At 51.4% G+C, this 17,660-nt stretch overlaps 1 protein-coding gene across 2 annotated transcripts; it reads right to left on the bottom strand.

Moving 5' to 3' along the window:
* Positions 1-323: 323 nt before the first annotated feature.
* Positions 324-13,212, bottom strand: Tbata (thymus, brain and testes associated). 2 transcript variants are annotated; one of them, XM_038343623.1, is made up of 10 exons: positions 13,166-13,212; positions 11,642-11,877; positions 9,098-9,256; positions 8,056-8,119; positions 6,546-6,577; positions 5,548-5,714; positions 3,711-3,792; positions 2,797-2,941; positions 1,246-1,298; positions 324-409 (listed from the first exon to the last, which is right to left on the bottom strand). In XM_038343623.1, the coding sequence occupies exons 1-10, from the start codon at positions 13,210-13,212 to the stop codon at positions 324-326; spliced, it is 1,071 nt and encodes a 356-aa protein (XP_038199551.1). The 2 variants fall into 2 exon arrangements, with proteins under 2 accessions (XP_038199551.1, XP_038199552.1); XM_038343624.1 differs by having other exon boundaries at positions 6,546-6,574.
* Positions 13,213-17,660: the final 4,448 nt, after the last annotated feature.

The raw sequence follows: 17,660 nt of genomic DNA, 5'->3' as shown, positions 1-17,660 counted from the left end.
TCACCCACAGGACACCCACAGCTTGCCTGTGGGAGATTATCTTGATTACATTAACTAATGGGAAGATTGTCGATAACTGTGAGTGGCACCCCGGGCTTTCTCCATGGCAGGGAGCTCTACTTTGCTAGAGTAAACCTTCTAAACACAGACACTCTTGTGGGAGGGTAGAACTGCCGTCGTCCAGGGAAGGCAGCATTTTATTTAGTAGAGTGTGGCTGGAGACCAGGGGCTGGCATTGACATAGCGTGACAGGAGCCCCCATCCCCAAGCTTAGAAGCTGCCTTTGAGCTAGACAGAAGTCTCCGTGCTCTGGGCTGTGCTCCTCAGCTCTCGGCCTTTGACTTGGTCGTTTTGTCCTCTGAGTCCTCGTTGGGATGCACACGGAGGACTTGGGCTTTGCCCATGAACTCTGAAGGAGGGGAGAAGCAAGAGATGAGAGAGCTGACAGGAAGGTAGGCCAATGCCAAAGCCAGCATTGCCTTCAGTTCAGTGGGGGACTCGGGACAAGCTAGCTCACGTCTGTGAGCCCTACCACTCCCCGGTCCTTTTTTTTTTTTTTTTTTTAATCTGGATACCAAACGCAAGTCAAGTACCTACTGCATGCCAGACACTCTTCTGAGCCCTTGGGACGCTATACACTGACAAAGGAGAATCACGTCCACTGTCGACAGGCATTCTCTCCCTTCCAGCTGCCCCCACAATGTCTGGTCTAAGATACTATGTCTTCTCCAAGGGCCTCCTGGGCTCCCTTGTCCCTTCTTGTCATCACCACCCCCTTCCATGCCTTGCACAGTGACCACAGGGACATACTACATCCTATTCCCTCTACACTCTTCAAAAGACTGGCCTGGTCTTGTCTTACCTCATACTGCTGTCCCCCACCCAGAAGGCCTGAATACCCTGACCAGCTTAATATTCCATCAGTATTCTAGGCAGGGGGAGCTCTACTCCAAGGCCCTCCCTGGACACTTCTGTGGCTCAGGATAGGGAGCCCCCCCCCCAGTTAACCTGCTGTCCTCCTGGGGGTTCTATCCTTTGTATACTTCCTCTCTAAGATGTAAACCCCAATCACATAGGAACTTGTCCCAATTTTTTCCTCATGATTCACCAGAACCTGACACACAGTAAGCATGCAATACATGTTTGCTGCATTGAAGACGTGAACCAACTTCCTTGGGCAGGAATCCAGCCTGAGCTGGCCTCAGTGCGCCTCTAGAATAAACAGCTCCCTTTGAGGGCTTTTACCTGGTTTCTCTGTCTTGGATAGAGGTGGTGTCTTCGTCTTCTTCAGGGATGGACTATAACCAAATACAAATGACAGGCTTGGGACACCAAGTCTACAGATGGTAGGTTGGTTAGGAGTTGGGAGGTGGCAGAGGTGTGGTTAGCCACCAGCTCACAGAATAGGCGAGACACCCCTCCTGAAGAGCTGGTGCGAGATTGTCCACAGATGGACCCAGACAGCCTCCTGCACCTCCAAAGCAGGAAGCAGACAGTTGTGATTGTGTGTCTGCTGTAGCCATGGGGAACCAAGGTCCTCTTGTCTGAGATAGCCAGGGCTATGGTCTATCCCACAGCCTCTTGCCTGTCAAGCTAGTTCTGGACAAGTGACTAATGTTCTTCTACCTCGTGTGATCTGTTAGCTATTGTTACCCTTCATACAGCCACGTCATTTCCCCCACACCTCTGGCAGGAGGCTTGAGAGAGAGGTAAAGAGGCCGACTTGGGGGTCTCTCCTCTGAGCACAGTAATGTTTGCCTTCCCTGTTGTCCTCTTCTTCTGCTGGTATGTTTACTGTGTGTTGCAGCAGTAGGAATTGAACCCGGGGCCTGTACAACTGTCTACCGATGAACCCCAGCCCCTGAGCATCCTTTCTTCTCTCAAGCAGAAAACAAAAACCAACTCTAGGACCCGAGCAAGAACCTATGCCCCAGGGCTGGGGTTGCAGCTCAGGTGGTAGAATGCTTGCCTAATGTGTGGGGAGCTCTGGGTTCCATCCCCAGCACTGTTTAAATGGGATGTGGTGGTGCACACCTGTAATCCCAGCACTCAGGAAGCAGAGGCAGGAGGGTTGAATTCAAGGTCATCTTCAGGTACAAAGCAGGTTCGAGGCCAGTCTGACCCATAAAACAACCACCCACCAAAATATGCCTCCTCCAAACCTAAGCCACTTTCTTTTTTTTTTAATTTTTGATTTATTTATTTATTAAGCATACAATGTACTGCTGGCAAGGAAGGCACCAGATCTCATTACAGATGGTTGTGAGCCACCATGTGGTTGCTGGGAATTGAACTCGGGACCTCTGGAAGAGCAGCCAGTGCTCTTACCCTCTGAGCCATCTCTCCAACCCCCCTAAGCCACTTTCTTAACCGTGCCCCAGCACCCCAAAATTTAGTCCCTGCAGTCTGTTCATTCCTGACCACCAGGCCCTGGGCACCTCCCACCTCCTGAGATGATCTTTTCCCAGTCTCCCAACTTTGCAGTTTCCAGTCCTCAGTGTTGCTGGGAAGATGACTAAGCGCATAAGGCACTTGCTGTGCTAGCTAGCGTGTGAGGACCAGACGTCCTGCACCCACATGGATGTTCTCCACCCTATTCCTTGAGGCGGGATCTCTCTACTGCCTCTGAAGCACAAGGACACATCTAGCCCAGCCTTCTTCAAGGATCACGCCTTCCTTTCCCCTTGCTATGGTGCTGGGATTACAGGTGGGGTCACAAAGCCAGGGTAGGCGGATACTGACCGCCAGGGCATGGTTCTGGAAACAGAAGGGCAGATGAGGGGCCCCGGAGCCCACCTGTAGGTTGCCTGTTGTATTTCTTGAGGAGGTTCTTGAAGCTCTTGGAGTTGGTTCAAGAGCTTCTCCTCTGGGAGGGTTGGGAGGGACTGGGGGATGAGCTGAGCCACCGCCGTCTGCAGAAGTCCCAGCGCCAAGTCTTTTTCTATAAACAGTGCAGGACAGTGTCCTCAGCCCCTTTCCCGTCTCAACCAGCTGGTCCCAGCCCTGGTGAAGGACATCTTCCTCTAATCATCCTGCATCTCCTCATAGGCCCCTGCCCCCAAGAAAGGTTCCCACAGTGCTTGTAGCTGTGTGCTGAGCCCTCTTCTCTACATCGCCCTCTCCTACCGTGAGAGCCATAAGCACTTTGGGCTTGGCTCCTTCCACCCCATCCCACCTCCTTTCCTCCCTACTCCTGGATCACATTTGGAAATCTGGGATTTACTCTCCCCCTGCCCCCCACCTCCAACTCCTCCTTTTTCCCATGGCTTCCTTCAGTGAGCTTATAAACTCGTTCCCTGGGGATTCACCCCACCCCTTCCCCTCACTGTTCCGAAGCAGATGTGTATCTGTGGGCTCTCAGCACAAGCCTGTGTGTTCTGGTATTGGCACTTGTGTGCATATGTTTCCTACAGTGACCGGGAGGGGCTGGGTCTGCTGGGAACAATCTTTAACTGTTTTCCCCTCCCAGACACCTATGCCTGAGGTCAGTACTAAAGAGGGGTCCCCTCCAAGGAACAGGGCCACAGAAATGCTGCCAGGAAGTAGGGAGGAGGGAGGAATGATAATGGGAAGCCTCTGGGATGCTTTGGGACTCCCAAGGAGAAAAGAGAAAAGGCTGAGTGACATCTGTCCTGCAGGATCAGGAACAAGGGCAAAGGCTGGGCAGCCCCCCTTCACATAGAGAGGGGGCCACACTATGGTGTCCTCACCCTTTGGCGGCGCATAGAGCAGCCAGAACTGGATGGCACTCAAAGAATCCGTCTGTAGAATCTGACAAAGAAGCTCCAAGATCTATGTGAAAGAGGACAGGCCGCGGTCAGTGGGAGCCCCCACCACACTCCAGCCAGAAGTGCAGGCAAACATGGGTTCAGGGAACAGCAGCCTCCTCCCTATGACATGGGGTCCCCCGGCTACATGCTTGGCTAAAATGCTTCCTCCTAAAGGTTCCTCCATGAGACCTAGAACTTTGATGAGGGGGACTTTTTTCTCAGAATTGTCCCTAAGCTCTCTGTGAGGCCTTGAGAAAGGAAGGTGTCACGCGGGGACTTGAGAACAGAATCAAGCCTCAGATACGGGACGGGTTAGACCTCTCAGCCCCATAGTCTCCACTATGAGATTGGCTGGAACCTAGGGCCCTTCATTGGGACAGCAAAATCAGTGCTGGCCAGTCACCTCAGAGACGCACCGAGTCTTGCATACTTGTATCTTTTGGGTGGTGGTTTGGGGCACCCCAAGGGCCTCCCCACCCGGGAGCGCCCAGAATTTGGATATGTTTTCCAGGAGGTGGGGGACTCGCTGTAGGCAGCCTGCTGGCCAGAGATTGTTTCTGCCAGGTGCCTAGTGAGGGGCTCCATCCAGCGAAGCAGCTGGGACTCTCGACTCCTAGCTGCCTCCTCAGCCAGTGGCTTCCCCTGTCTCCTCCAGGCAAGTAGCGGCAGTATATGGTCCAGCTGTGTCCAGGATGTGCTCTGGGGACCTCCTAGGCCAAGTTGCAGGTGGCAGCTGTATCTATGGAGGGCTGGAGGGGGGGCCCGCCGTAGGAGGTGGAGCTCTGGGAGTCCTAGGAAAGTAGGGTTTCCTCAGCCCTTTCCAGGCAGCCTCCCCAAGGACCTGGAGGGGTCTATCAGACCCTGGCAGGCCCACCTTATCCTTGGTGGAGTAGGAACTGGGTTGGGCTTCTCCCTCAGGCCTGTACCTGCTAGATGCCCACCCTATCCTCCCAACCCACCCACCCAGCACCCACTTGCAGCACCCACCCTGAACTGCCCTTTGGCCCTTCCCCATTCTTCCCATCCTCCTTACCTGCCCTGGGCCCCCTCCCCATGGGACCTGAGAACCTAACTCCAGGTACGATGTGGCTGCCCTATGGTGGAGAAAGTACCAATTCTAGCCTGGCTATGCTGGCTATCCGCTGGGATACCTGGTCATAGAGCATCACCCAAAAGAGCCTAAACCTCTTTGTGGGTTGAATAGGGATCCTGAGATCTGTCTGGTCTACCCATGTTGCTGGGTCTAAAGGCACTACCATTCAATGAGAGGTGGTGACACTTTGGCTCCCAGGGATCACCGATGCCCTTGTCCACTGCCGCACAGTGGGGGCTCATTTCCAGCCTCAATGAGGAAAAGACCACAGGAAGCCCAGTCCAGGCTAGCCTTGCAGGCTGTGGATTGAAATGCTCTGGGCAGGCCCTTCCCTCCTAGCTTCTCAGTCCTTGTGCCACTTTCTCAAGAGCAGTGGTTGCTGACCCTGGAGAGCTGCTTCGGTGGTAATGTAGTGCTAACATAGCCATGCTCCCAGTTTGACCAATGACCCACGAGAGAGGACTTACACAGAGAGGGTCAGGATGACAACAGGCTGTCTAGAAGCAGAGGAGCTCAGAGCCCAGGACGCTGACTCCTCGGGCATGGTCTTTGTGGTCTTACAGTCTTAGGGGGCACTGTCTCTGGAGAAGCCACCCTAAGGCAGGCCAGGAGGGTGCTGGCTGCAAGACCTGGGATCCTGGAGGCTGAGACCACTGCAGTCCCTGCCTCCAGAGTGGGGCTTACCAGCAGCTCCTGGTCCTCCAGAACGGAGGCTTGGGCTCCTCCGTCTCTGGCAGAAGGGTGGCCCCGCTGGCCCTGGCGGTTGCGGCGGCTAAGAGCTTGGCTGGAAGCGGGGATAAGCCTACCAGTCTCTGCTGAGTACTTTGCCCCCTGCTCCCTCACAGGAGGCTCTTCCTTTGGCTAGAAGGAAAGTGACAAGAGACTCTAGGAGCCCATGAAAGTGGGAGAAGGCAGGGGGAAATGAAGAAGAGGCCAGGCCTAGGATGCTATCAAGCCGTCTCCATCCTGTCCCAGGTCCTCCCTGGCTCCTTCTGCATCCTAACCCAGCATTCCAGGGTTGAATGACGATAGCCCCAGTGGTCTTTGTTCTCCTCCAGAGGCAAGTCCTCTTCCAAATATCGGAGGTGTGGGAGTAGTATCCTGGGCCAAGACCCCTGTGTCAACCCTGATTCCTAGCTCAGCTGCTCCTATATCTGAGGTCTGTTCCCTACACTCACAGCTTAACGTCCTTTATTCTCTTCCCCCTCCCTGTGTGTGTATGTGTGTGCATGTGTGTCTACCTGTGTGCATGTGTGTCTACCTGTGTGCATGTGTGTCTACCTGTGTGCATATGTGTCTACCTGTGTTTTTACATTTTCATGTGTATACAAGTACACACATTTGCTCAAGTGTGTATGTGTGTGCAGAGGTCAGAGGACAACCTCAAATGTCATTCCTCATCCTCTCCCTCTACCCCGCCCCGAAACAAGGTCCTTCACTGGCCTGGAAATCACTTATCTCTGCCTCTCTAGAGTAAAGATTACAAGCATGCATTGCTATGCCAGGATTTCTTTTTTTAAAGATTAATTTCATGTGTGTGAGTATTTGTCTGCATGTCTGAAGCATACCGCATGGGTGCAGTGACCTCTGTTGATCTCTTGGAACTGGAATTACAAATGATTGTGAGCTACCCTGTAGATTCTGGGGATTGAATCTGGATCCTCGGTAATACCAAACAGCACTCTTTTTTCTTTTTCTTTTTCGTTTTCTTCTTCTCTTTCTCTTTCTCTTTCTTTCCTTCTTTCCTTCCTTCCTTCTTTCCTTCTTTCTCTCTCTCTCTCTCTCTCTCTCTCTCTCTCTCTCTCTCTCTCTCTCTCTTTCTTTCAGCAGGGTTTCTCTGTAGCTTTGGAGCCTCTCCTGGTTCTCACTCATGTCGACCAGGCTGGCCTTGAACTCACAGAGATCCGCCTGCCTCTGCCTCTCGAGTGCTGGGATTAAAGGTGTGCACCACCACCGCCTGCCTGCAAACAGCACTCTTAACTGGCTGTAGAGCCATTCCTCCAGCCAGCCCCCTGCCCCCACCTTCAGGCTTTTTAAACATGGGTATTTTGAATTCAGATCTTCAGGCTTAGAAGGCAAGTGCTTTTTGCTTTTGAATGACGGTCTCTCTAAATCGACCTGGCTGTGTTAAAACTCACTGTGTAGACCAGGTTGGTCTCAAACTCACAAAGCTCCCCAATCCCAGAACCTCTGCCTCTGGAGGGATTGGGAGAGATAGATTGCATGCTCCACCACGCTCATAAGGTAAGTGCTTTTCTTTCTTTTTTTGGCAAGTGCTTTCTGAATGAGCTGCCTTCCCAGCCCTTGACACCCTTTCTCTGCCCTGGGAAATTCTGGGTACAGGGCAGGCTTAGAGCCTCCTGCCACTGTAATTCCAGCTAAAGCATGTAAGCCCTCTCTTCCCCCATTGTTTTTCTTTGCTTTTATTTGGTTTGAGACAAGCCCTTAGTGAGCAGCCCTGACAGGCCTCGAACTTGCTGTGCAGAACAGGCTATGCCATAAATGTGTAGCCATGCCTCTGTCTCCCTAACGCTGAGATCAGAGAAGTGACCACCACAGCTATTTCCTCCACATTTTAAAGGAAACCAGACCTGCACACTTGGCTGCATTATCCTGAGCACCCCAGTGCGTCAGTTGCAAGCAGGGACAAGCAGCCATGTCCCCCCTCTATACATGGACTACCCCAAAACACACTCCATTACAAAGGTCTGTCCCAAGACCACCTGCCTTTACCACTTTGTCCCTGAAGGGCACCTGTGAAGTCATCCCCATTTTGTCTGAAAACCTCCAACCGTTCTCCACTCCTGATGAGCTTGGATGCTAACCTGTGTGGGGAAGTTCGGAAGAACTTCTTCCTCCCACACTCAAAGTCCTCCTCTCAATTCTCCCTCACTACCCACTTCTACCCTGTGCTCCAGGCTCTGTTCCCTAAAAGTGTCCCTAAGTGGGCCTGGGGTCTCTGCTCAGAAGTCTTCCCCATAGGCAACTATGGATGACCCTAGAGGGTGCTTCTGGGGACCCTACTTGGATTTCTCTGCTAGGTGTGATTTTGTGTCCCTGTGATCTCAGCTGTCACCATCCCCCCTTAGGAGCACCCCCTCTCATGCTAGTGGCAGAGCTTTGGAGGGACTCACCAAGGCTTTCTTTCCAGGCTCGCTCTTTGGTTCAGCACCAGCCTCGTTGATCCTTGACTCGTTTTCCTTAGTAAAGACAGCCACTCGGGAAGCTAGTTCCTTTAGATTTTTCTTCCAGAGGTCTGAGAGGACAGGACAAGATCTTGGGGGGCCCTGTTTGCCCTCCCCGTGTCATCAGGACTGGGACGGAGGGGAAAGAAAGATTCTAGGCAGAAGTGCCCTCTCCACTTTACAAGCCTTTCTGCCTTGGAGGGAGAAGCATTAGAAACAGCAGTGGAATAAGGGTTGCTAATGTTGCCAGTCTCCCTGAGTCCTCTCTGGGGGATGCTGGAGGGCATTAGGCTACTGTGTCTAAACACAAGCAGTTTGATCTGGCTTCTCTTCCCTTTTAGACGCCTGGAGCCAACACTGAGATTTGGAAAAGACATCACGCCTGTTGTTAAGACTGTTAAGACGTTGAACTGTTCTCTAGACAGGTATAGTATCCCTCAGCCAGCCCTCAATTTCTCTGCCCTGCGCTAGCTGTCACCCTGTTCGACAGGATTTCTACCACAACCCTACCCTCCTGACCCTCCCATACTTTAGTAGCAGAAAATTAGAGCTTGGCCTCCAAAGTCCCTCCAACAAAGCAGCTGGGGGTCCTGAAAAATTGCTGTCTGAGCACACAAGTCACTAGATATGACAAGTGTCACTCTTGTCTCTAGCTCTAAGTCATCTGACTGTGTCCAAAATCAGTTTGAGTCTGGCTCTTTGTTACTCCTCAAATATCTCAAATTCAACTGGGCGGTGGCAGCGCGTGCCTTTAATCTCAGTACTCGGTAGGCAGAGGCAGGCAGATCTCTGTGAGTTCGAGGCCAACCTGGTCTACAGAGCGAGTTCCAGGACTGGCTCCAAAGCTACGCAAAGAAACCTTGTCTTGAAAAACCAAAACCAAACCAAAACAAAACCCCTCAAATCCAGGGGGTTAGGGCCTGGGGAACAACACAGAAAGGAAGGCCCATTGAAGAACAATGTCCCTTTCTGTCGCAGGCCCCTGCCCAGCCACACACTTTGGGAGAAGTATGAACCTTCAGATAGAAGGGTGTGGCCAAAGTACTCACCAGACGGAGGAAGCTGGGGGTTCCGGTTGGACTGTGGGTCCCCAACGGGGACTGAGATGGTGGGCATCCCCATCAAACAGCTGGATAAGAGCACAGACTGAGTCACGGGTGCCAAAGAGAACTCGTCCCTGACCACGCACACAGGCTTCCCGGTGAGATCTGCAGAGAGGATGAGACCTGTGGGTTGGGGGGCCTGGTGGACTCCCAGGAGCTCTAGGGGGCTGGAAAGAGGTGATGAGGGCCAGAGAGTGCTTCAAGTGCTCCTCCTCCTGTAATGGCAAACTCACCTCATCAGAGTCAAAACCCTAGACCAGCAACAACCATGCTCATGGGTACATGCTCAGGGTCATCAGTGAGCTGGGCAGAGGCAAGACAGAGTCAGGCCTTCATGGGACCTCCTGAGGTCCTTCTGGCTTCCTGTGACAGGTCAATGAATTGTAGGTGGCTTAAAGATGAAGACTATGGGGGCCAGGGAGACAGTTCAGCTGGTGAGTGCTTACCTTGAAAACAAGAGGATTTGAGTTCAATACCTAGACTCGTGGTTTTATTATTTATTTATTTTTTAAAGGGACTGGGAAGATGGCTTCGTGAGTAAAAGCACTTGCCTTCCAAATGGGAGGATCTGTGTCCGAATGCCCAGGACCCACATAAAAACCAGATGCAAGGTGTGAGCATCTATAATCTGGGGAGGTGGGGGAGGGTAGAGGGGAAATATCCAGGAAGCTTGCCGGCCAGCTAGCCTGGCTTACACAGTGGAAAAACAAAGACACTCTGTATCAAATAAGATGGAAGGCAAGGATTGACCCCTGAGACGGTCCTCTGACCTTCACACGCATACCTAGGCATAGGTGCATACATATTCATAGACATGTATGACACACTGTACACACAAAATCAAACAGTGCACGTGCATGCATGTACATGCATGTTCACGTGTGTGCAGACAATAACCTTGGCTCTTGTTCCCCAGGCGCCATCTACCTTGTTTTATTTGAGATAGAGTCTCTCATTGGCCCACAGTTCACCCATCTAGCTAGGATGGCTGGCCCATGAGCACTGGGGATCCTCCTGTCTCTACCTCCACAGCTCTTGGATTACAAGCCTAGGCCACCAAGTTTGGCTAGGCCTTGACCGCTTTGATCCCAGGATCCTCACTCTCCTGGCTTCTCTAGGCTCTTCAGCTTTTCCCCTTCTTCTCTAATGTCTCCTAGTCTTTTCAACCTCTTAATCCAAAACTCTGTGTCTTCACAATGCATTGTTTTTTTCTCAAATGACTCTCACAGTGTGTCTCCCCAGCCTGTTGGGGCTGTTTCCTCCATCTGTGGCTCCTCCCCACCTCTATCCCCTACTCCACTGACCCTTGATGGCTTCTTGGTATTTGTGTACTCTGATTAAGGAATGATGTTGCTGCCTGTCTGCCCTATGCTTCATCTTCAGTCAGTGGTCAGAATCCTAGGGGTTCTTCCTTCTGTACCTCTGGACTAGAGCTGTGGAACTTCCACAGCCTGATGTTTCGGCTTCCATCCAGGCCAGCGGGACCTTGTGTAAATACCTCTCATGGTCACTTCTCTACTGCCACCCTCCCAATGGCCCCCACTTGATTCAGTGAAGTGATTGCTATTACAAATTTTAGACAGACTCTCCCTAGGTGGGTCAGGCTAGGCAGGACCTCTTAGGTAGACCAGGGTGGCCTTAAACTTACGGCGGCGGTCCTTCTGCCTCTGCATTCCAGATGCCAGCATTATACAAGTACACACATGCCAAGCTGAGGTGACTTAAGACAGCACCAGTGACCTGCAGGGTCCACCTGATCCAGCTCCAACGTCTCTCTGAAACCATCTCTTCCCTTCTACTTCTGACTCTGCTCCAGACATCCAAGGGGCTCTCCTGCTGTACCTCCAACAGATTCAGGGCCATTGTATCCCTCAGCAGGACATTCTAGTGCTTGATTGATTCGGCTCCCACCCTTGCTTCCTTTAATCTTTCTCAATATCTTGTCACTGACTAGGACTCCTCCGACAACCTTGTCAAAGTGGCCATCTTCCCCTCTGGAACCTGACAGTGACAGCTAGTCTATGTCCCATCCTTCCCAACTGGATGTAAGCTCCAGGACAGCAGTGACAGTGGTCTGTTCTGCCTATTGTCATGTCCTTGGAGTCCAGACAAGTGTCATTCTGTAGTTCACACTCTGTATACGCTGCGGATGGATGAGTGAGTGGATGGCCAAAAGGATGAGGCAGCAAGTGTCGGAAGTCAGAGCATCATTCTGGGGCTGAGACCTTCATCCCTTTCTCTGATTCAGAGGGTGGGGAATTCTGTAGGGGACACTTATGATATGCCCTTGCAGACTGCACTTTCCTCTAATCCCCCAGGTCAGTCCTGGCTTGGCCACTGGGCAGCCGTGGGATGCCTGTCAGGCCCCATGCTCTCTAGGCTTTGCCTGGAAATGGGAAAGAATGCGCGCCTCTGTACCAGATCTCGTGACCAATTAGTGATACCCCCTTCTGCCAGGCCCTGTAGCAAGATTCTGCCACTTGGCCTTACCTTGGATGTGTGTCACACGCTGTGGCTGGGGGTGGTGCCGGGAGAAGAAGGAGTGGTGGCTGAGGCGTCCAAAGCGATAGGCACTTGGTGTTTGGGGCTTAGAGGTCTTCAGCTCCTCTTGGATCAACTCGAAATCCACAATGCCTGGGACCACGGGCTCTTTCTGGAATCCCACATCCCCGTGGCTCTTCGGAAAGTGCTCTGCCTTCTTCTCGGGCTCGGGCTCTGCTTTTGGACTGAAGGAGGATAGTTAAAGAGAGGCGAATGTTGTTTCCTCTGGCTCACCGGGCCTCAGGACTCAAGTGCCTATCATGGAACCCAAGTCTCAGAGGCTGAAATCTGCCTTCATGGCACCCCCACCCTATAACCCCCAAAGCTCTGTTCCCCAGAATCCTTTCCCAGTGATGCCATCCGATCCCAGTGAGCCTCTGTCTTTCTAAGAAGCCTTGGTAGGGAGCTGGGGCCCATCTGTCAGAGAGCAGATGGAACCTTCCAGGATCCCCACTTTCTTCCTGAGACCAGATCTAAAACCAGAAAGAGAAACCTCAGACCCACCTAGTCACCACACCCCTAGGATGCGCCAAAAAGCCCCTTCTCTATATATTCCCTGGGAACAGAGGCTGGCCCCATTAGAGGCCCCTCCCCAAACCAAAATTTTGGCAATCCCAAGAAGCAGCTTCAGGCTGTCACACACCCCCCCCCAGCCCCGTGCCGTTCTTATCTTAGACTCAGCACCCAGTGGTCAGGGTCAGGACTAGAGCCAAGGTCAGGCTAGTCCCAGCGAGTCCTTTCCCCATGTGGTCCCTCCCAGAAGACGCTGAGCTGACACCAAAGATACCGCCGGGGAGGGGGGCGGGGGAGGCAAAGATGTGTCCAGCTCTTGTCTTGTTGGGCTAGGCTGAAGACCAGCTGTCTCAGGTTCCCAGCCCCAGGATCAGAGAACACTTAGCCTCTGTCCCTGAAGGATGAGGAGAAGGCCAGTCTAGAGCCAAAGGTATCCCAGGAGGACCTGCTGTACCACCTGCCTGGTGGCTTCTGTACTTCCCTCTCCTGCTGGCCCTGGCTGGAGGGAGGTCCCTTGGTCCAGTGGAGGTGGGCTGGAAATATGCTAAGCCAGGGGTGCCTTTCCTGGAAAGATGTCGCTGGGTGCTGGGCTGTCCCCTGAATTTCCTGTTCCTTTTTCCTTTCAGCTCTAGGCAGTCTAGGACTTAAAGAAATAAAGCTTCTCTGAAGTGACAGTTAGTAGCCTCCTCTTCTCCCAAATAAGGGGAAGCCACTGGAAACTCTGAAACTTCTGTACTCCAGCTGCCTCCTAGCCTGTAGTTCAGAGGCTCACGCCAACTCAGCACCCAGGCCCTGGCGCATGGCATTCCAAGGTGACGGAGGGACTTTCCTAGAACTTGGACCCCTGTTTACCAAGTTCCTCCAAGGCTACCTTTGTCTTCTATTCTGCCTTAATTTCCCTTTGTGTGTACCCCCCCCCACACACACTCCTATCTGGCCTGTGTGCATTTCGGCCCTCACCTCACTAGTGGTTGCTCGGCCAACTGGGTTTTCACCTCCGTAGTCATCACAGGGTTTGCAACGAGAGATGTAAAGACTAGAATCCTAATGCCAGTGTTCTCGATGGACGGCGCAGCTCTGGTGGACTGGTGATGGGTGTACAAACTGGAACAGGCAATCTGAGGGGAGAAGGGGACAGTGTGTGGTAAACACTATATCACCCAGTGGTTACCCTCCCAGACGTAAGAAAAACTCCTACAGATGTGCAACATGATTTGTCTGCAAGAGTGCTGTTCAGAGCGTCCAAAACAGAAAAACAAACAAAAACAAGAAACCAAAAACCAAAACCCAATGCCATCACGTATATCTGGAAGCATGAGTGAGCCTGGGCTACATTCTGACCATAGAGCTTTTAGAGTATTGTGAGAAGCAGCGAACCATAGTGACGGCCACAGCATGGATAAATCTTACACACATGGTGCTTAGCATGATTTAGAAAACCACATAGGGCAATGATTCTCAACCTGTGGGTCATGACCCCTTTGGCGGTCAAATGACCCTTTCCCAGGGGTCGCATATCAGATATTTACATTACGATTTGTAACAGTAGCAAAATTAGCTGTGAACTAGCAACAATATTTAGGAAGGTTGAGAACCACTGATACAGGGTCTCACTAAAATAGCCCTAGTTAGCCTAGAACTTGATGTGTAGACCAGGCCAGCCTTGGCCTCAAACTCGGAGTTCCATCTGCCTCTGACTCCAGATTGCTGGAATTAAAAGCTCCTCCACCATGACCAGTTTGGGAATACTTTTTAAAAACAAAGTTTCACAGGGCCATCAAGATGGCTCAACAGTTTTAGGCACCTGTCACCACACCTGAGTTTAATCCCTGCGATCCACATGATGGAGAGAGAAAAACCAGCTCCTACAAGTAGATTAGGACAGGAAGGAGAAGAGGACACAGGAGATGTGATAATGGTGATGCCATCCTTCTTGTACTGGACTACAGTTCAGTGCACTGTTGAGCAAACCAATTAAAGAAAATGGATGAACGGTGACAGATGTCAAAAACGAAGAATTATGATTAAGTCGATGCAAGTGCGAGGGATAGAACTGAGTGCATTCTGAGAACGGCTCTCAGGGTCACAGAGACCGCAAGGCTCTCTGAGAAGCCTCAGTGCCACCTCCATCCGGGAAGGAAATGATGGCTTGCCTCATCTGAGGCTGCACAGCCAAGGACCAGCATCCAGCATCTGATTCACAGGCTCCTGATTGTCTAAAAGCAGTGAGCGGGGCTCCTTCTTCAGGAAGCATCAGGCAGGTATCAGAGATGGCAGGGGCTGGGTTCTCAAGTGCTTAGACGCTTCATGCTTGAAGACAGGGCATTTGGAAGTCCCTCATCCACCCGCCTACAGGAAAAGGTACTCTTCAGAATAGAAACTTTCTAATGCTTTTGACCTCACAACATGAAATCCAGTTTTCCTTGGGTCTCAGTTCACGTGTGTGTGTGTGTGTGTGTGTGTGTGTGTGTGTGTGTGTGTGTGTGTGTGTGTGTGTGTGCATGTGCAATGAACACGGGCAACTCAAAAATAGTAGCTATATATGTGATGCACGTGGATACTTGCTTCTTGTGATTTTTGTTTATTTGGTGTGTGTGTGTGTGTGTGTGTGTGTGTGTTAGCTTTATGCATGTTAGACGTGACCCATTAAACTGCTTCAATGAGTTCACCACCCACACTAGAGGGGTCAGTAGGGACCTAACAGGAGCGACAGATGAGGTCACTGTAGCCCATCCTTGCTCTCCCCTGCCTTTGACTCTGGGCTTCTTGACAGTCAGGTACAAGAGATCTAAAGGTAATCACCAAGCTAACCACAGGATGCCCTCTTATACCCCGTTCCTTTGTCCTCACCTAGAGTGAGAGCCTATTTCATTTCCTGCCCTCCAGAGGACTTACCAGGAAGATGTCCACTACAGCATATGAGCAAGAAGCCCCTGGTGCCCCTGACCAGGACGGACAAGAAGACTAATCAAGGGTAAAACTTGTCGGAACTGTTAACAAAGCTGTTGCATTGTGACTGTGCAGAGTCCAGGGGTTGCTAGGTTACCCCTTCCCCACAACTCCAGAACATAGCTCAGCACCTTTCTCCCCCACCTCCATGTGGTTAATCTTTCCCCTTCCTTGGGGGTAGACAGCTCACAGAGGACTTTCTCTTGTCCCATGATACTCCTCCTCCACTTCCTATGCAAGCACTTCCAATGGAGACCCAGACAAGAAGCTTGACTACCTGGTCCAACCAGCCAGCAGCAGATAGAGGGAGAAAATCTGGCCAAGGATTCTGGCTAGGTTGGATTCTGGTCTTGCTAGTTTGATACAGCCAGATGCTGCTATGCAGCAGTCTACCTCTGTGAGCTTTGATTCTTGGGATCAGTACTCATGGGAGTTGTTATAAAAGGGCGGGGGAGAGGGCTAGAGAGATGGGTTAAGAGCACTGGCTGCTTTTCCAAAGGACCTGGGTTCAATTCCCAGCACCCACTGGTGACGCACAACTGTCTATAACTTCATTTCCAGGGGATCCGACACCCTCACATAGACATACATGCAGGCAAACCACCAATGCACATAAAATACAAATAAATTATTATTATTATTATTTGTTTTCGAGACAGGTTTTCTCTATGTAACAGTTCTGACTGTCCTAGAACTAGCTCTTGTAGACCAGGCTGGCCTCGAACTCACAGAGATCCGCCTGCCTCTGCCTCCTGATTTCTGGGATTAAAAGCATGTGCCACCACCATCTGACACAAATAAATTATTTTTTTAAAAAAAACTGGGCAGCCGGGCGGTGGTGGCGCACGCCTTTAATCCCAGCACTCGGGAGGCAGGGGCAGGCGGATCTCTGAGTTCGAGGCCAGCCTGGTCTACAAGAGCTAGCTCCAGGACAGGCTCTAGAAACTACAGGGAAACCCTGTCTCGAAAAACCAAAAAAAAAAAAAAAAAAAAAACAAAACAAAAAAAAACTGGGCAGTAGTAGCACACACCTTTAATCCTAGCACTCAGGAGATAGAGGCAGGCAAATCTTTGTGAGTTTGAGGCCAGTATGGTCTACAGAGCAAGTTCTTCCAAGTTCTCTGTAGCCAGGGCTACCCTGAGAAACCCTGTCTCAAAAAATCAAAACCAACCAGGCAGTAGTGATGCACGCCTTTAGTCCCAGCACTGGGGAAACAGAGGCAGGCGGATCTCTGTGAGTTTGAAGCAGCCTGGTCTACAAGAGCTAGTTCCAGGACTGTTACGCAGAGAGACCTTGTCTCGAAAAGCCAACCAACCAACCAAACAAACAAAAAAGAACAACAAAAAAAAAACCAACAAAAAGCTGGGCCACAGAAGTTGTCACATCTATAATCCCAGCACCAGGCGGACTGATTTAGGTGGTTTCTTGACAATCCTGGGCCATAAGCATAGTATGCTGGCTAATTTTTTTGTCACAAGTTGGAGTCATCAGAGAGGAGGGAACCTCCATTGAGAAAAGGCCTCCTTAAGATTGAACTGTCGGCTAGACTATAGGTCATTTTCTTACTTAGTGATTGACAGGGGAGGGCCACCCCTGGGCTGGTGGTCCTGGGTTCTATAGAAAAGCAGGTTGAGCAAGCCAGGGGGAGCAAGCCAGGCCTCCTCCATGGCCTCTGCTTCAGCTCCTGCCTCCAGGTGCCCGCCCTGTTTGGGTTCCTGTCCTGATTTGCTCCAGTGATGGACAGTGAGGTAGAAGTGTGAGCTCTCTCCTCCTCCAGTCGCTTTGGTCACATTTCATCAGAGCAACAGTAACCTGGCTAGGACACCTAGCCTACTCGGTGAGTTCTAGGTTAGGGAGAAATCCTGCCTCGAAAGCAAAACCACCCAAAAAGTGGATGATGCCTGAGGAATGATACTTAAGGTTGCTCTCTGACCTTCATGTGCACACGTGTGTCTACTTGTACCTGCACACGTGTGCACACACAAAACAGATGTTCAAAAGGATGATGATGACTACCATTGCTGGGCACTAAGTGGAAGTAGGGTCTACAGTAGGGTGACCTCTTTGTCCATACCTTTTGTGATGAATTCACTTTGTTTCTCTGAAGTTCAACCAGGATACTGTAAAGTAGGAGCAAGGTCAATCCTTGGTCCCGGCGCTATCATGGGCTGGAAGGCTTGTGTATAGGCTCTGCAAGCCAAGAAGGCTTGAGAAAGCGTCTGGAAGCTGACCTAAGGAATTAGCTGATTTTCAAAACGGATGGGGTGGCTTTATGTCAGGGTTGGCTCATGTCAGTGTCCCGAGGCATCTGTGGGTAAATCCCCAGGAGCGAGGGGGTTGAAATGGATAGCTATGGGCAAACCTAAGCTCTTCCAATGTTCTGCCCCTCCCTGCTGAACCCCCGGGGACTTAGGACACTGCAGAGGAGGGAGGCCTCTGACTTTGCCCTTGCTTCCAACTTCTCCATTCCCATTAAGTGGAAAACACTGTCTCCCTGAGAAGGGA

Source organism: Arvicola amphibius, chromosome 9 (genome assembly GCF_903992535.2).
Source record: "Arvicola amphibius chromosome 9, mArvAmp1.2, whole genome shotgun sequence".
NCBI lineage: Eukaryota > Metazoa > Chordata > Mammalia > Rodentia > Cricetidae > Arvicola > Arvicola amphibius.
This window is presented reverse-complemented; position numbering and strand designations above follow the sequence as displayed.

Excerpts from the sequence above, each read along its gene's own strand:
- Tbata (XM_038343623.1), bottom strand. The coding sequence starts at position 13,212 with ATGACTACGGAGGTGAAAACCCAGTTGGCCGAGCAACCACTAGTGAG. Across the intron at positions 9,257-11,641 it reads GCGTGTGACACACATCCAAG|ATCTCACCGGGAAGCCTGTG; the intron begins GTAAGGCCAAGT and ends TCCTCTCTGCAG. Across the intron at positions 5,715-6,545 it reads AAAAAGAAAAAGAAAAAAGA|AGCCTCCTGTGAGGGAGCAG; the intron begins GTGCTGTTTGGT and ends AGCCAAAGGAAG.